A 15635-nucleotide genomic window follows, 5' to 3' on the forward strand; every position below is an offset into this window, starting at 1 on the left:
ACAACAATTATACATACAGACACACACATATATATATATATATATATATTAGTGCTGTTAAAGCCATTAAAATTAATCGCAAAACTTTCCATATTGATGGCGACGACTCGTATTTTTCAACTACAATCTTTTACGTAGCTTGGAACCGATATTTACTTGAGTAAAATCTTGGAATCAATGTGGGAAGAAAAACTCGAAAGTATATTTCGATTGAAAGTAATGAAAATAAAATACAACGGTTGATACAGTATTTTAATTTGGCTTTGCAAAGTGCGCAAACTGTTTTGGATTTCTTAAGTCAAACGACGTCAAAGTCCGTCTTTTTACGTTTGGCTTCAAAGTCAGCAGAGGGAAGCGGCCACAGGAAGTCAATAAAACGGAGTTCATATCTTTTAAGTCTTTATAAAATTCGAATGAATCTCCATAGTTAACGTTTTAATTTGGACAGCCCTAATATGCGTGTGTGTGTACAGTACATACACACACACGTACACACATATATATAATATATATACATATACATATATACATATATATATATATATATATATATATATACATATACATATATACATATATATATACATATATATATATATATACATATACATATATACATATATATATATACATATACATATATACATATATATATACATATATATATATATATATATATATATATATATATATACATACATATATGTACATATATACATACATATATATATATATATACACACATTTCATTTTATTTTGTTCAGAATTTTTCCTTCTATTTGAATTGCCATCATTTTGTTGGTTTTCAGCGGCACACTTTTGCCAGCGAGACGGGTCTTGATGTTTTGCCAGCACCAAGCGGTACGGCCGCCGGCACGGCCACGTACCCACGCAGAAGTCGGCGCGGGGCGCCGAGGTGAAGCCCGGCTCGCAGACGCACGCGTAGGTCCCCGCCAGGTTGCGGCAGACGGCGCGCCGGCCGCAGGCCCGTCCCTCGGCGCACTCGTCCACGTCTGGCGGAGGAGAGAGACGCGCACGCTGGGATGGTACTCGCGGCCGTCGGCCTCGCGGGCGCTTCGATCGTCAAACTGACCGTGGCAGCGTCCGTCGGCCGAGGCCCGGAAGCCCGGCTCGCAGGAAGGCAGGCAGCGGTACGAGCCCGCCGTATTCCGGCAGCGCTCGGATCCTCCGCAAACGGAACCGCCGGACGACGTGCACTCGTCCACGTCTGAAAAAGGCACGCGCGCACTTTGAAATCCGTACACTGTTATCGCCGATTTCATCACTGCTTGTTTTGGCCTTCGGCCTTCTCTTAGGCATGGAACGATTCATCGAAAATCAATCAGAAATCGATTGAAGCTGCGTGTAAAAAATAAACAATCGACATTTTGATCACAAAAGGATTTACAATGATAACAGTCGTCATGCCGACCGGCAAAGAAGACGTCGCACCTACCGACGCACGTGTCGTTTTTGCCGTCGTCGCCCCCCGGGCCGAGCGCGTATCCTTGAGGACACGCGCACTTGAATGAGCCGGGTGTGTTGATGCACTCTCCTGTGGGGGGGCACCAGTTCTCCTCCAGACACTCGTCAATGTCTACGCACACACACACACGTTACAAAAATGACACGCACACACACTACGGTAGAGATTGACCAATGTTTTTTTCAGGGCCGATACCGATTATTTGTAGTCAAGGAGGCCGATAACCGATGTTTGGAGCCGATACTCATCTTCAGTAAAAAGGAAAAAGTCTTAATCTTAAAAAAAAAAAAAAAAAAGTAAAAACTCTTAACTTTTGAAACGTCTTCAAGCATATGTTTATTGAACCATTTTTCACATTTGCAATATGTAGATTTTCTTTTTTTTTTTACAAATTATTATTATTATAAATGTTTGCCAATATACATCTTTGTTATAAAATTCAAAACAAAGTTGAGGGAGCTCCCAGGGTCATCGGCATGTCTTCAAAAATTAAATGAAAATTCAAACAATACCTCCATGTTTTCTACAGTAAATAAAGTGCTCCAAAATTTCTAAATGACAAAAATGTAAAAAATTCACTTCTCTTTGTTTTGATTTCAAACCAAAACAAAAAGTGCACAGTGTTCTTCCCCAAGGTCAAAATGTAAATAAACATTTCCATGACGTTAACACAGTTTGAAACGGATTTATCGGCCTTCAGATTTTGAAACAAGGCCGATACCGATATTCCTCAAAATCCCAAATATCGGCACTGATTATCGGCCGGCTGTCCCTACACTCCCCCATTCCTTTTATCAATCGCAAAAAAAATGCACCCCTCCAAGCGTAAAAGCTTTTTTGGCGAATTTTGGGGGGAAATTTGGAATCAGCCCGGGCTCACCTCGACACGGTCTCCCCCGGCCGAAGGTTCGATAGCCCGGCAGGCAGTCGCAGCGGAACGAGCCCACCGTGTTGACGCACACGCGCTCCGCCTCGCACGCGGACGCGCTGGCGCACTCGTCCACGTCTGCGGGGACATTTACCATCAAAATGAGTTGGGCACGTGTGTCCGTCCGTGCGTGTGCGCGCGTGCGTACCTTGACACACGCCATTGGTCGCCTGGTAACCTTGACGACAGTCCACACACTTGTAGGAGCCCTTGGAGTTGACACACTGCCCGCCAGGACACAACGCTCCATCCTCACACTCGTTCACGTCTGTTCAAGACAACAGGTGTGTGTGTGTGTGTGTGTGTGTGAGCGTGTATGCGTGTGTTTGTGCGAGTGTGTTACCTGTGCACTGTTTGTTGGTCAGTTTGTATCCCGGGCGGCAGGACACACAACGATACGAGCCCGCAGAATTGACACACATCTGACCTGGACACTGAGACGCATCCGCACACTCGTCCACGTCTGGGCACACACAAGCGCGGAATAATCATAACAACAATAATAATAATAATAATAATAAACACGCACACAGACGTCACGATGATGACATCATCGACCGTATTTCACGTGAGTGTGTTATGTGGCCATGTCGCGCGGCAACCTGCGCAGGTGTTGTTCTTGAGCTTGTAACCGTGGCGACAGAGGCAGCGGAAGCTTCCGGGCGTGTTTCGGCAGCCGCCGTGGGCGCACGGCGCCCCAACGCACTCGTCAATGTCTGAGCGTGCAAAAACACACAAACAAATGCCGCTAAAGATTTGGATATTTTTCCGTACGTTGTCGTGACAAATGCGGAGCGACGTTACCTGCGCACAGTCCGTTGAGAAGTCCGAATCCCGGCCGGCAGGAGACGCAGCCATACGAACCGGGATTGTTGACGCACTCCTGACCAGGACACAGCAGGGGGTCCTCGCACTCGTTCACATCTGAGGGGGCCAAACGTAGAAGCCGCGTTAGCCTCGTTAGCCACAAAAGGCCCTTGGTGACATTGCACACGTTGGCCACTTTAGCAACGTTAGTCTCATTCACCACAGATGTGACATTAGCTTGACTTGTCTTGTTAGCTACATGTTAGCCACATTAGCGACGTCATTTTAGCAGTTTCCAACATGACAGTGGCCACGCTAGTCTCGTTAAGCGTACCGGCCGCATGAGCAACGATAGCCTCATTTGCCAACGCTTCAACAGGCTTGTTAGCCACACGAGCAAGCCATTTAGCCAAGTTAGCCACACGAGTGACTTTTGCCACATCAGCGTCATTAGCAACTCGAGCAACAGCAGTGACGTTAGCCACATTGGCCCATATTAGCCAAGTTAGAAGCGTTAGTCACATTAGCCACGTCGCCACATGAACCACGTTACTGATATTAGCCTTGTTGAGCGCATTAGCAATGTAACAACAGTCGCATTAGCCACGTTAGCCACATTTGTGATAGGAGTCAAACGCGGACAGGGTGTCACCTTGACAGCTAGTCTTCCGAGCGTCTGTCTTGTATCCGGATGGACAAACGCATTGGTAGCTGCCGCCATTGTTTACGCACTGGCCTGGCGCGCACACACCTCCAGACGCGACACACTCGTTCACATCTACACGCAGGCACGCCAATGTAGTAGTGAGCCGGTCTTGCAACTCAAAAGTGCGGTTGTGTTTCAGACGCGTTTGGACAACTTACGCTTGACGCGGGGCGGCCGCGCGCTTGCCTGTGGCTTGCCGACATCTGCGCCCAGCCCCGAGTCTTGCTCGGAGACCCGCGGAGCCGATACCGGGAGGGAATCTCCTTCTCCTCTTCCTGGCAGAAGACCTGCCCGACGCATGGAGACCTCATGTGACATTTATTGTGAAAGACACTTCCTGCTCCTGCCTGTTGCTCTCAGAGCATCCGAAATGGCAAAACCAGGTCCAGAAAGTCAGAAGCCTGCCTCAGTTTGTCTTGTCTTGTCTTGTCTTGTCTTTCGGACGCTTCTAGTCAACGCAGCTCGCGCGTTTACCTGCCAGTTGAGAAGAGGCACCAAACCGGGGCAGGCTTTGGACTTTCCCGACCCGGACTTGCCATCTCTGCAGACAATTTGTCGGGTACCTTGACTCCCACTTGTTCCTTGGTTCAAGCTAGAACTTTGACTCCCATCGGTGTCTCGGTTGCTGCCGGTGCCTCGATTCTCACTTGCTTCTTGGCTCCGATTGGAGCCTCGGTTTTGATTGCTGCCTTGGCTTCCGCTGGAGCTTTGGCTGACCCGGATCCTTTGACCGATTCCGGCGCTTTGACTCCCATTGGGGGCTTGGCTTCTGCCCGTCCCTTGTTTGTGACCGGTTGCTTTATTTCTGTTACCGTCTTGACTGCCACCAACCCGTTGGTCGCGGCTCGTGTCTCGGTTCGGACTTGAGCCTTGGTTCCCGGCGGCTCCTTGGTTCGGACTTGTGCCTTGACTCCCTGTCGTTGCTCGGTTGCGGCCCGTACCTTGCCTCTCACCGGATGGCGGCGGCGACCTTACAGGAGACGCGGTTGGTTCCGGGCGAGTCGGCCGGGTCGCGGCCCCGTCCGGAGTTTGAGGTTTGTGCCGGGCGGCGCTCGCAGGTTTCGACGGCGGCGGGCGAGGCGGAGGCGGACTGGGTCGGCCGGAGGAGGGCTTCTGCTGAGAGCTGGCGGATCCACTAGAAGCCGAAGCACCTGTACAAGGAGAGACAAAGGGATCATCTCAGCTTTGATTGCTGCAAGAGGTGAGGCGCGGAGACTTCAACTGGGTCTGGAGAGCTTACCGTGGCGGCGCTGCTGGTCGCCGTCGGTTAGCAGAGGAGCTCCTTGGGTGCCCAGTCGATCCGCAGCTCTCTGGCTGAACTGCAGGACGGAGGCGGAGTAGTGGTAGCCCGGACCGGCGGGACAGATCTCCTTGAAAGCCGCTGGGAGGGAGAGCAAAGCGCCTCAACTTTGTGACAGGAAACAAGTGACAGGAGGGCCATCCGTCTTGTCATTATTATCCGAGCGGTGGCGCCGCATGAAATTGGCGGTCACCTTTAGCTGCAGTTGTGATGATGGGTTGCAGCACTGTATTTGACACTCGCTCTAAAAGCTGCCAATGAGCGATCCCCTAATGTAAACCTGCTGCGCAATTTTCCTGTATTTGAATTTAAAAAAATAAAATAAAATAAAATCCCAAAGTTGGAGATGCAACACCCTGCTTCCACTTCACCTCCAATAAGACCTCCTTGGGGTTAAGATCAGCGGATGATGTCATTACTACATTTTTGTGAAGCCCTTTGAGACTTTCTTGTCATTAAAGCAGAAGTCAAGGCAAACACCTTTCTTTCAAGAATACGTTCCCAGCAGGCCCACTCGTTGAAGCAGGACATTCGGATAAATATTGCCTTTGTGGAATAAGAGTTGATGCCTCCGTTTTTAGCCATCTCTGGGGGCGGCCATTTTGTCACTTCTGTCCACTGAAAATGACATCACAACTACCCAGGGCGGACCCTTTTTCTGAAGCCGAGCCGTGATTAGTCGTTACCCGTGTTTTCAGTCGACGGAAGTGACAAAATGGCCGCCCCCGGCGATGGCTAAACGCAGGTGGATTTTCCTACCTAACAAATGCAACATTGATCAGAATGCCTTGTTTCAAACTAGTGGGCCTGCTGGGAACATGTTCTTGGTAAAAATCAGCTCGGGTTGATTTCCCTTTGAAGGGTGTTGGAAACGATGGATGGGACTGGACTCGACTCACCCGAGCCGAAGTAGGGGCAGCGCTGGCACCGGGGCCCCCAGGCCTTGCCCACGCGGCTGCAGCAGCAGATCTGCTTGGTGATGTTCCTGAGGATGGGCAGCGAGCAGGAGGACGGGCCCGCACCTGACGCCAGGACCCGGTGGCACTGAGCCTTCTCCTCAGATATCACACTCTGGGCTGCGCGGGACGCAAACACAAGACACGTTTCAAGCAGCCGACCGACGCCGGCCAACTCTTTGCGTTTCCGGGGCCGCTTTCACCCTAATTTGCACGTCCAGTGGGCCAAAGCTGCACGCCTGTGGCCGAATAAGCAATAAACAACAGGTCATCGGAAAGGTTCAAGTAACAAAAAAGAACGCAAAATGTTTGCTTCCAATCGTGACCAACGGCAAGCTTTCATGGAGTCATTGAAAGTGGTTGCTTGTGCACCCTCCAGTGGACGAAATGCCCAACAACAATGTAACCTTTTAGCAACATTCACATTAAACCAAACAAAGATGTTTGGAAAAAGAATGTCTTTATTTTTAAGTGCGTTGGAATCTAGCGAAGACGAGCGAGCGAGCGAGCGAGCCTTCCATCCGGCGTTTGTGTTGGAGGCTTTTTGGAACACATTTTGGAACGCGCAAAACACGCTTTTGCACGCGGCATTTCATATTTCATACACTCCTCCCCAAAACATATTTTTCTCTGCGGTATTTGACATGATGCTGACGTAATTGTGGCATCAATCTAACAGCTCTTTTTCTCACAAGAAAAAAAATCTTGTCTCCTTTTTCATTCTGCTCTCTCGTCATTAACGAGGCTTAGCTTCAACCCGAGTGGCGCCGGCGTTTTCCACTTGAAAGCGCCACTGGCCGAGCTACGAATTACTCCCGGTTTTTGTCTCTTCCCGAGCCCCGCGAGCCAGCGCGCTTAGGCGCACTCCCCAAAAGTGGCACGCATGGCGGACGTGGCCAAGCGGGCAGGACGGCGCCTTTGATTTGATTTATTCTCGAGTTTGACTTACAGATGCAGAGTCCGTGCGAGGCGTCCAAGATGAAGCCCGGCTTGCAAACGCAACTGTAACTCCCCGCCGTGTTGACGCACAGGCCGTTGTCACAAAGTCCGGGCCGCAGGCACTCGTTGACGTCTGCGCAAAAACGCGGCGGCGGCGGCGGCAAAGGTGATCAAGGAGAACGAGAACGACGAGAACAAGAATCATCAACTCACCCACGCATTTGCTTCCGTTGCTTGCTTGAAAGCCAACAGGACAGCTGCTGTTGTTTGGACCTGCCGAGTCATCGATTCATGGCCGATTATTGCGCGGCTAGCGTGTCAACACACAGGCACAACACAGCAAAACAAACTGCCGACACAATGATTGAATTGCGGGGGAGGGAGGGGGTTTGTTGATGGTTCCGGTGCTCTGCTACGATTCGAGCCATGTCCTCAAGAAGAAGCTATTGTGTGCGCGTGCGCGTGCGCGAGGCGTTACGTAAGATGATCCCGGTGGGATCTTGCCAAATATTTGCGCAATCCGGGATGTGTGCCGTTTGTGGTTTGAAGCGGAGTGGAAAGCCACGCGTGAGGCTAGCGCGCCGACCTGCGTGCGGGGGGCAGAGGGCGCAGTCGTCGGCCCCCCAGGCCTTTCCCGGACCTCGGCAGCACATCTCTTTGCTCCTCAGGCCCGGCACGGGAGAGCTGCACTGCGGCCACGCACACAACAAGACAAGACCAACAAGAAGAAAGAAAGAAAGCGCAAAGACGTTCCGTCAGCTTCGGTCACCTCGGCCCGTCCCACTTGGACTTCAACGGGCCTTTCGGCTTCTTTTCAAACACTTTTGGTCACACCTGTCAGTGGTTTTTATTTGATTTTTTGGCTGCTTCTACAGCATAAAAATGTTACCAAATTAGTAGAAAACTTCCATTCTTGTTTTTGAAGCATTCAAACTCTAGTTTGTACAAAGCACAGGTCGGGAAAGAACCGCAACAGTGATTTTTCCTTCCTTTTTTGGTTTCAAACCTGTTCTCTGTATCACATTTATTTCTAACACAATGAAACCTTTTTTCAATTTTTTCCCCAAATATTTTTCAATGGTTTTTTTTTTTCAAATTCTAGCACAGGTTGGGAAAGAACCGCAACTCAGTTTCAAGCGTTTCAAGTGTGACTTATATTTCAAAGAAAGGCTTGGGCTTTCAAAGTAGGGTTTCAAGTAGTGACGGGCGCCACGTTGCATCTCTCACCTGTCCGTCTTTGACCTCCCTGAAGCAGTACTTGAAGCCGGCGTGTCGGGCGTAGAGGGCCTCGCCCCCGTGCGGCCGGGCCAGGACGCCGCCCTCCGCCGTGGCCCGGGCCCGCACGCCAGCCGGCGCCGGGGCCCCCGCCGAGCCGGACAGCGCGCCGGTCGAGAGCGGTCGCGGCGCGGGCGCGACTCCCGACACCTGAAGGCGCAGACGGTGAGCGACACCAAACGGGTGGTCGAAGCGTGAAATGGCTGAATGGCAGCTCGCACCTTCGTCACTTGATGGACCTTGACGCTGGCTTCAGGGGGGTGCTGCACCCTTACCTTCACCAGGGATGCTCCAGCTGCTCCTGGGAACAGAGTAGGGCTTCAAGTCAACGTGTCAACGTAGGGTTTCAAAGGTTTTGTTTTTTTTCAACCTCACAGGAGAGACGCAGCACCTGTTAAGTCCTGGTTCTGCCCCCCCAGCGGCAGCAGAAACTCAGAGCGGGCCAGATCAGTGTTGGGCACCGTGACAAAGAGGCGAGGGGGCTTGACGATCTCATTGGGTGAGGAGGTCGAGGGCGTGGCCTGCGACGCGACGGGAATCTGGCAGAACTTTCCGGTAAAGTTTGAGGGGCAGAGGCAACGATCCTTCAGCAGGCACACGCCTCCGTTCTTACACAGCAGACGACACACAACTACACAAACAAACGCACGTTTGCATCAGCGCTAACCCCGGCTCGGAACCCGACTTTCAAAGAGCACGAGTCAAGTTTGAAAAACAGCCTCAGACGCACTTCCTGGCCAGGCAGGAAGTGCTGCCAATGAGCAGATAACCCAGCACAAGGAAAGCCTACTTCACGCATCCACTCTTTGTCCTCACGACGAAGACAAGTCTTGCACTAGTAGGACACACGAGCGGTATGAATGTCGTCGTGTAGAACAACTGCAAGTAAGCAGTGAGGCAAAGGTGTGCGCTAGTCGACATCTGCTACAACTTTGTTCTCACTGGTAAGACGATTCAGCACACAAGCAGGACCGCTAGGGCGCACTAGTAGAACAACCAGGGTGCACTAGAAGAAGGACTAAGTCTTACTAGTAACATTTTTCCACTTGTGCCACCACTTGGCGTCCTACATTACGGTGCACTGGTAGAACTGCATGATACTAGCGCAGAGAAACTGGCCACTAGTTGATTGGCTGCGTGCGCTGTCACGACAAAGGCAAAAGGTAAGCAGAGCTGCATGCAGATTAGCATCAGCGAGCAACGTGAGCTTCTGATAAGCAGCATAAACTTCATTGCTTGCTCAAACTGTTGAGACGGTGAGTGTGGAAAGTAGAATCCATGTCATCTTTGAGGGGAATTGCTTTTTTTTCCAGACTGAGCTCAACCAAATGTGTAGTAGCCAATGGCTTCGCAAGAGAGGGAGCGGTGTGAGCAGCGGCTCGCCTGCGTGAGACACAAGCTCCCCCTCACCCCAAGCTAACTTTGGAATACATGAAAGGGTGTCGCGCACGCACATTATGAAGACAACCTCGAAAAACAAGGCAAAACAATTCATTAATATTGCAAACAATCAATGACAATAACAATTCATATTGCGTTTGTGGAATAGGAGTTTAGCAGCAAAATCCACAGTGGGCGGCCATTTTGTCACAACTGAAAATGACATCACAACTGCTCACAACGACCAATCATGGCTCAGCTTCATTGTAATTGGTCGTTACCTGAGAAGTTGTGATGTCATTTTCAGTCGACAGAAGTGACAAAACGGCCGCCGGGCGGAGACGGCTAGACACGGCTGTCTTAAGTCTCATTCCACAAAGCCAATATTCATGTGAATGTCTTGTTTCAATGAGTTGGCCTGCTGGGAACGTTTTCATGAAAAAAAAATGTTTGGGTTGACTTTGTCTTTGAAGACAGTCAGACAAAAACTCCGAGGTTCCTTTTCAAAGTAAAACAAATTCAATTTGCTAGCATCATGCTAAAATTGCTTTTCTCTGTCACCTGTTGCTAGGCAGAATTGTGGAGCAATATCCACATTTTTGCCATCTCCAATGTCACCTCGGAGATTTTTTAGTCTCAGTGGCGAAATGACAGGGGGAGTTGGCACTGAAATGGAGGCGCGGGAGGCGAACACACGAAAGAAAAGTCGGTGCTAGCTGACGAACGAACGAACGAACGAACGAACGAACGAACGAACGAACGAACGACAGCCGGCCGGCGGGCCGCCATGTCGCCATGTCATGGCACTCACACACTCTGAATGCGTCTCCGTTGGGCCGTCCCGCCGCCGGGCCACTGAACAGGGTGGTCACGTTGCCGCGCTCGCACTGGTTGACGCAACGCTGCTGGTCGCAGCGCACCTTGCAGATGGTCGGCGTGAACTTCACCTGCACCCTGTCCACGCCGCCATCGCCGCCATCGCCGACCGACTGCCCGTCGGCCGCCAGGCAGGAGACGAGCAGGGACGACAGCAAGTAGACGAGCCTCGGACGCGGCATGACGACTTTGGGGACTCCTCACAACGCCTTCGACGAGGTCATCGCAACGAGAAGAAGGAGAAGGAGGAGGAGAAGGAGGAGGAGGAGGAGGAGGAGGAGGAGGAGGAGGAGGAGGAGGAGGCGGCTCCAAAGCAGCACAACAAGAAGAACAAGTAGACGGAGAAGAAGAAGCGGCGGGATGACAAGGAGATGAAGAAGAGGGTCGTCTGGTCACCACGCACAAAGCAGCGCAACGAGAAGGAGAAGCGGGATGAGAAAGGAGATCGAGAAAAAGGGAGACAGTCTGCTTCTGACAGACAAATTGAGGTTGTCAAAGAGAAACGGCTGCTTGCAAGGGGCGAAAAGAGAGTCCGGGTCCAAAGTTTGACGTTGTTTTGTGGCGCGCTGTCCCCGCAAAAGCCGAGCGAGCGAGTGAGTCTTTTCGAGTTGGAGACGACTCGAATTGAGAGAAGTGAGCTGCTTGCTTGGGCTCAGCTCCAACATCAACGCTGGCTCGGGACACGCCCACTCCTGCCACGCCCATTCCTGGCGCAGCAAGCCGCCGGTCGTAAAGAAGAAATCAACGCTCGCCGCGTGTCTCAGCGATGATGCAAGGAAGGCTGGAGTCAAAAAAACAAACAAAAAAAACCCAAAACAAAGCTGATGGAAACTCGGGGGCCTCCTAAATCTTTTGCTGCGCGGGCGCGCGCGCGCACACACACACACCCCTTGTGTTGCAAGCTTGTGTGTCTGTGGAATAAACACACAAGCAAGCACACTTGTCACCATGGTCGACACACACAAGATCACTCCCGCCACACTGTCCGCAAAAAGGTGGTGAAAAAAAAAGTGTCAAAAATCTCCAATTGTATGTCCCCGTAGTAAATACGTTGAATGATCATAAATCAAGAAATAATGCAAAACTTTGATTTTTACAGCAGTGTAATTTCGAGTTTTTGCACCGTAAATGTTGAAAATGTTAACATATTATATTTTACCATTTGTCGGGGTGGCGCGGCGCAGTGCTAGAGCGGCCGTCTCCCACCCCAGAGGTTGTGGGTTCGAACCCCGGCCATTGTGACCATGTGCAAGTATCCTTGAGCTAGCGAAGATAGCGAACCTGCGGTTGCTCCTGATGCTGCGTCATCAAATGAGGTGTGAGCGTGTGAAGCGCTTTGAGTACGACCCAAGGTAGGAAAGTGCTGCTTGGTTCAGGGAAAAATTGAAACCCTTTTTTTTCAAATCTTGAATTAAGTACATTTTTTTCAATGTGAAATGAGCATTAGCAGTACATTTTGTACCGTAAATGTTCAAAACGTGTTACTGTAACTTAACTACAGCTGCCGGCGTTTTGCTGTAAAAACAACATTTTTTTGGGTCACGGGTTCAGGGAGAACATGCAAACCGGATTGGAACCCACAACCGCTGCGCTTTGAGGCGGACGCGCAAGCTAGCTAGCCGGTCCACTAGCGTGGCCGCCCACATCGCAAGAAAAAGTGACACTCAAGTGTGTTGACATTGGGACAGACTTGAAACAAGTTTTGACAGCTAAAAGTTCTCTGAAAACAAACTATGGCATCAAACCGAGACTTTGACAGCATGACAATGAACCCATTTTAGGATCTACAAACTAAGTAAGAAATCAAAGACAAATCGTCCTCAAACCATATGGCTGACAGCTGGTCAGAGTGGCCCCGAAAAGGCTTTTCCAGAGTAAACAAACACGTGAGGGGATTTGAGAACTAATCTTCTCGGGCTCCACGTTAATTAGAAAAAAACTCCACATACACGGAGGCTGCCGAGGTTACGGGGTCGGCGTTTGCCTTTGGTTGCTTGGACACGTCAAGGCGGCGAGGTCAGACCAAAGAAGAAAGTGAGCTGCTGGTGTTCCTCTTGGTTGGTGGAAAAAGCAAAGCGCAAACGTTTTGCTTGTTTTGGGGTTTTTTTCCCCACTTTCTAATTCTTATGCAGTTGTGATTATTGCTCCAAATGATGGGCACATATGTGAAAGTGCTCCTTGAGAAACGTGATCCTTAATAAACGATTCCAAACGAGCCGTCGACGTGCAAGGCTGGGCCGGCCGGGCCAGAAAGAACATTTCACTTCCTGTTTGCCATGGAAACAAAGTGGCACGCTTCCTGTACGGTGGCTGAAAACAACATGGCCGCCACAAACTGACTTTTGTCCGTTTTTTTTTTCCCGACACTATGAAGTCTTGTGGGACCCCCGTGAAAAATGAAAAGTCCATTGAGCCGCTTTTTAAGAGGTTTTAGGCGGGCCGGGTGGGATAAAGAGCTCTTGTTCTGGTTTGTGTTTGGCTATATGAGCTCACGTCCTGACGCACGTCAAGCTCACACTGACGCAAACCCTCCACAACACCACAAGTCAAGACGTGCTCGCAAGAGTTTTGACTCATGGTTATTTTGTCACCACGATGGCGCTCGTACTTCCGGCGGGCTAGTAAAAGGAAAAAAAAACAAAAAAACCCCCACAAATTTTAAGTGGAAAAATGGAAGCATTGGTGCATGCTCTTAAATATAGGAAAAGGCATGCAAGAATACTTCATAATGACTTTTGGGGGAACAAACAAACAGTTATTAAAGATCACTCACAAGTGAAATGTTCTTGCTTGAAAATCAAGTCAAGTAGTGTGCGAGCCTCATTCTACAGGTTTCATTGTATTTTGTGGTTGAACTTGTTTGAATGAATCACCCAGCACTCACGTACCACTAGAGGGCGTCCTTCGGCGCAATAAGTGCAAATGTGTTTCAAGCCTGCGGGAGGGAGGGGCAAAAGTGCACGGCGGTGGACGACTTGAGATTCGAGCGCTTGGACTTTTTCGAGATACGAGCGGCCGGCCACTTGATCTTTTTTCTTTTGCGATACGAGCGGGACGGGAGATACAAGTGCACTTCGGGCCCCCGCCGCTAGATGGCGTCGGCACACTGGACAACATCTGGCCAGCATCCAGTCGCGTTGCTTTCCTTGCAGCGGAAGGACAATGTCACTTGGTGGCGCTGGTGCGCCACTAAGCTGCTCTGCCGCGCCACAGAAGAAGAACAAGGACCGACACCACATTAGCTACAGCCGTGTTTTGCGCTGGCATTTCCCATGCTTGCGGGTTATGCGGAGAGCAAACGTCCTTACCGTGTGGTTTTTATTCAGCGAAATACTGCTGAGTGCAAAATTCTTTTTTAAAAATAAATAAATAATAATTTGGCGTGCTTTGGGGGGACTGGGACAGATTAATTGAACGTCCAGTCATTTCAATGGGGAAACATGTTTTGACATATGCGTGTTTTGAAATGCAACAAATGAAATCATATCTCAAGGCAGCACTGTATATTTGTATATATTATACACATATATATATATATATACACCCTGTATATCCATATTTTTCATACAGAATATATATGTGGGTTGACAAAAGTGGGCGTGGCCGCAGTACGGCACAATAAGAGGAAGTGGCGCTTGTAGGAAGGAATAAGCGAGCACGTCTACGTTCCTTATCTGAAGCTCACAAAGCCCCCAAAGCGCCATTCCTCAACAGTGACATCACCACCAGCTTGTTTTCACTCTGCGCGTGTGTGTGCGCACGCATGTGTGCGCGCGTGTGCGTGCGTGTGTGCGTGCAACACGTCAATCACCCGGAGCATATCTGCACATTCCCGATTAGAGAAAATCCGAGTCAATAAATGTATGTTGCGTGGATGTTAGTGCGATTAGCTTGGCGGCGTTTTTACAAGATAAGCAAAGAGTCCATTTGTGCGCACGCACACTGCATGAGGTCACTGGAAATTGTTCAAAATAACATCATGGAGAATGGATGAATAATCACACTGCCATCCATGTATGCAACTGTAACAAAAACTTCTTATATACAGTATATCGTGCATATTTTCAAAGAAAGTATATACTGCATATTGTATACACACACGATAGTGCTGCATACATACACTGCTGACATACATGATACTGTATCTTCAATTTACATATATTTGATTACAATAGCCTGAAGTTATCGCAGCAAAATTGGCATCAGTTGAAAAAGTTAGCATTAACTAATCATTTGAGCATCATTTGAGAAAGTTTGCATTATTTGATGGTTAGGACAAAGAGCTAATGTAATGTTAGTGCTATTTGCTAAAGTTTGAATTATTCAATAGCATTATGTGGTACAGTTCGGATTTTTTCATAAAGTTATCACTTAGCGACAGTTAGCGTCAGTTGATCAAGTTAGCATTGAGTGCTAAACTTAGCATTATGTGATAAAGTTGGCAGTATTTGAGATAGGATTATGTGCTAGGGTTGGCATCATTTACAGTTCTGTGCTAAAGTGATCATTATTTGACAGCATTTTCGATCATTCACGGTATGCGGTAAAATTAGCATTAGTTGAAGAAGTTAGCATTATGTGATGAGGTTAGCATTATGTTGTCGACATAGCATCGGTTGATAGTTAGCATTATGTGGTAGGATGATCTTACTTCATATCAACCAAGTTAGCATTACTTTACCTGCGGGTTCGTTGATGCGTACGCTGACGTTGCCTTGGTGGGAAAAGGACGTCCCGACATTGAGTCTCTTCTTCTCCTTTTCGATATGCTTCATTAAGACGGCGACCATCTTGTCTCGTTTTCCTGCCGCCATCTTCTTCATCAGGATGGCCTGAGCCTCGCGCAGACTGTCAAGTTATTCAATTGGCAATTTAAAAACTATTATTAAAAACACGTCACAGGTCAAATCAAACATGAAAAGTGGCTACATTTAGCATATAGCTATTTTTATGTGAGAAAAGCTGTCATTTCAGTCATTTCA

At 49.1% G+C, this 15635-nt stretch overlaps 1 protein-coding gene across 1 annotated transcript in view; it reads right to left on the minus strand.

Annotated features, from left to right (window-relative positions):
• ltbp4 (latent transforming growth factor beta binding protein 4) overlaps positions 1 to 15635 on the minus strand; it is a 35721-nt gene that overhangs the window by 8048 nt on the left and 12038 nt on the right. Inside the window, exons 5-24 of the mRNA XM_086036673.1 lie at positions 15335 to 15501; positions 8789 to 9028; positions 8619 to 8698; positions 8350 to 8547; positions 7709 to 7811; positions 7336 to 7395; positions 7133 to 7255; positions 6127 to 6303; positions 5168 to 5308; positions 4491 to 5078; positions 4086 to 4214; positions 3874 to 3999; positions 3219 to 3338; positions 3017 to 3130; positions 2758 to 2877; positions 2563 to 2682; positions 2367 to 2492; positions 1457 to 1597; positions 1094 to 1228; positions 888 to 1013 (exon numbers count right to left, since the gene is read on the minus strand). Coding sequence (XP_085892799.1) covers positions 888 to 1013; positions 1094 to 1228; positions 1457 to 1597; positions 2367 to 2492; positions 2563 to 2682; positions 2758 to 2877; positions 3017 to 3130; positions 3219 to 3338; positions 3874 to 3999; positions 4086 to 4214; positions 4491 to 5078; positions 5168 to 5308; positions 6127 to 6303; positions 7133 to 7255; positions 7336 to 7395; positions 7709 to 7811; positions 8350 to 8547; positions 8619 to 8698; positions 8789 to 9028; positions 15335 to 15501 — 3134 coding nt within the window. The remainder of the gene's footprint in view (positions 1 to 887; positions 1014 to 1093; positions 1229 to 1456; positions 1598 to 2366; positions 2493 to 2562; positions 2683 to 2757; positions 2878 to 3016; positions 3131 to 3218; positions 3339 to 3873; positions 4000 to 4085; positions 4215 to 4490; positions 5079 to 5167; positions 5309 to 6126; positions 6304 to 7132; positions 7256 to 7335; positions 7396 to 7708; positions 7812 to 8349; positions 8548 to 8618; positions 8699 to 8788; positions 9029 to 15334; positions 15502 to 15635) is intronic.

The sequence above is a fragment of the Filicampus tigris genome, chromosome 7 (assembly GCF_054856515.1).
Source record: "Filicampus tigris isolate MCC_2025a chromosome 7, RoL_Ftig_1.0, whole genome shotgun sequence".
NCBI lineage: Eukaryota > Metazoa > Chordata > Actinopteri > Syngnathiformes > Syngnathidae > Filicampus > Filicampus tigris.